Source organism: Gopherus evgoodei, unplaced genomic scaffold, assembly GCF_007399415.2.
Source record: "Gopherus evgoodei ecotype Sinaloan lineage unplaced genomic scaffold, rGopEvg1_v1.p scaffold_35_arrow_ctg1, whole genome shotgun sequence".
NCBI lineage: Eukaryota > Metazoa > Chordata > Testudines > Testudinidae > Gopherus > Gopherus evgoodei.
In genome coordinates, this window is record NW_022060027.1 from 2,294,328 (window position 1) to 2,296,206 (window position 1,879).

Here is a 1,879-nt window from a genome sequence, read left to right on the forward strand (position 1 = left end):
TCAGGGGAAGACAGCTTAGTGTCAGACATAACATTTTGACACTTCTGCACCAAAAGATTCCCTGTTCTGAGAAAAAAAATAATATTTTGACTTTTTATTCCCATCTTCTTTTATTCTACTCACTTATAATTTACTACAGAAAGAGATGCGAGGTGAAATTTTAACAAATAAAATCTGCCTCAGTCTGGGAAACTGGAATTCTTCCTTCACCATCCAACATCGTTTAGGTCAGGAATCAGGTTCCTCTACAACTCTCTATCCTGAGCGTCTCTACATTGTAGAGTCAGGAGGCACATGAAGAAGGCTGTGAAGCACACATGGGAGAAAGGAATCAAAGCTCTCGGAAGCTCTCAGCAATTCATTTTTGCTCCTGCCAACTTCCTCAGGGCCTCCTTCACATCCTTGTTTCTCAGGCTGTAGATCAGAGGGTTTAGAACTGGAGTAACTGCTCCGTAAAAGAGGGAAATGTACTTGTCCTGATCCGCAGAAGATTTGGACTGAGGACGCAGATACACAAAGATGGCTGCCCCATAAAACAAGGCCATCACTGTGATGTGGGAGGCACAGGTGGAGAAGGCCTTGGTCCTGCCCTGGGTGGAGTGGATCCTCAGCACTGCCACAATGATGTGGACATAGGCCACGAGGATGAAGGAAAAGGGCACCAGCAGGACCAGGACGCTGGTGCTGATCATCACGATTTGGTTGCTGCGGGTGTCCGAACAGGCCAGCTTCAGCATGGACTGGAGCTCACAAGCAAAGTGGTTGATGAAGTTGGGCCCGCAAAAACGAGGTTGCTTGGCCAGGAAATCAGACAGGCACAGGAGGAAACTGCCACTCCATGACATGGCTGCCAGTTGGAGGCAGACCCTGTTGCTCATGACGAGGGTATAGCTGAGTGGCTTGCAGATGGCCACCCAGCGGTCATAAGCCATCACAGCCAGCAGAAGGCACTCAGTTATCCCCAAGAAGCGTGAGATGTACATCTGAGCCAAGCACCTGCCCAGGGAGATGGAGGGTCTCTTGGAGAGGCAATGGACCATCAACTGAGGGACATTGATGGTGATATAGCAGATATCTAAGAAGGACAAGTTACTGAGGAAAAAGTACATGGGAGTGTGGAGTCGGAGATCTACTCTGGTGAGCAGGATCAGGAGAGTGTTTCCGACCAGGGTCAGTAGGTAGATTGCAAAAAGGAAGCCAAAGAGGGTGAACTTCACATGAGGGCCACCAGAAATTCCTACCAGGATAAATTCAGTCACCACAGAGTCATTGTCTCCTTCCATGATACCATGGTCCAGGGCTCATCTGCCAAGAGACAGGAAGAATGGTTACTACACTGAGGGCTAACAACAGGAGAGACATCATGTCATGCAAAGTCAGCAAAGCCGGGCATTATGTGCAAATGGACGGTTTTCTGGAATAGTCTACACAATGCTGTGCACAATACCGAAACGTACCGAGTATGGTTGCTTATATTGCACTAGCACCTGAAACAAAACTGCAGAAGACTATTAAGTCTGAAGCAGACTTTGAAAAGCTACAAACGGATCTCTCAACACTGGGTGATGGGGCAACAAAATGGCAGATGAAATGTAATGTTGAAAAATGCAAAGCAATGCACATTGGAAAACATAATCCCAACTATATATAGAAAATGATGGGGTCTAAATTAGCTGTTACCACTCAAGAAAGAACAAGGAGTAATGGTATCAAGTTGCAGTGGGGGAGATTTAGCTTGGAGTTTAGGAAAAAAATTTCACTACGAGGGTGGTGAAGCACTGGAATTGGTTACCTAAGGACTTGGTGGAATCTCCTTCCTTAGAGGTTTTTAAGGTCAGGCTTGACAAAGTCCTGGCTGGGATGATTTAGATGGGGATTG

At 46.6% G+C, this 1,879-nt stretch overlaps 1 protein-coding gene across 1 annotated transcript; it reads right to left on the reverse strand.

The window, feature by feature from the left end:
* Positions 1–350: 350 nt before the first annotated feature.
* Positions 351–1,293, reverse strand: LOC115641520 (olfactory receptor 13H1-like). Its single transcript, XM_030544725.1, has one exon. The coding sequence runs from the start codon at positions 1,281–1,283 to the stop codon at positions 351–353; it is 933 nt and encodes a 310-aa protein (XP_030400585.1). The 5' UTR covers positions 1,284–1,293.
* Between the last annotated feature and the right edge of the window lie 586 nt (positions 1,294–1,879).

Bases quoted from the DNA above. Each gene is read 5' to 3' on its own strand.
- LOC115641520 (XM_030544725.1), bottom strand. From the start codon at position 1,283: ATGGAAGGAGACAATGACTCTGTGGTGACTGAATTTATCCTGGTAGGA.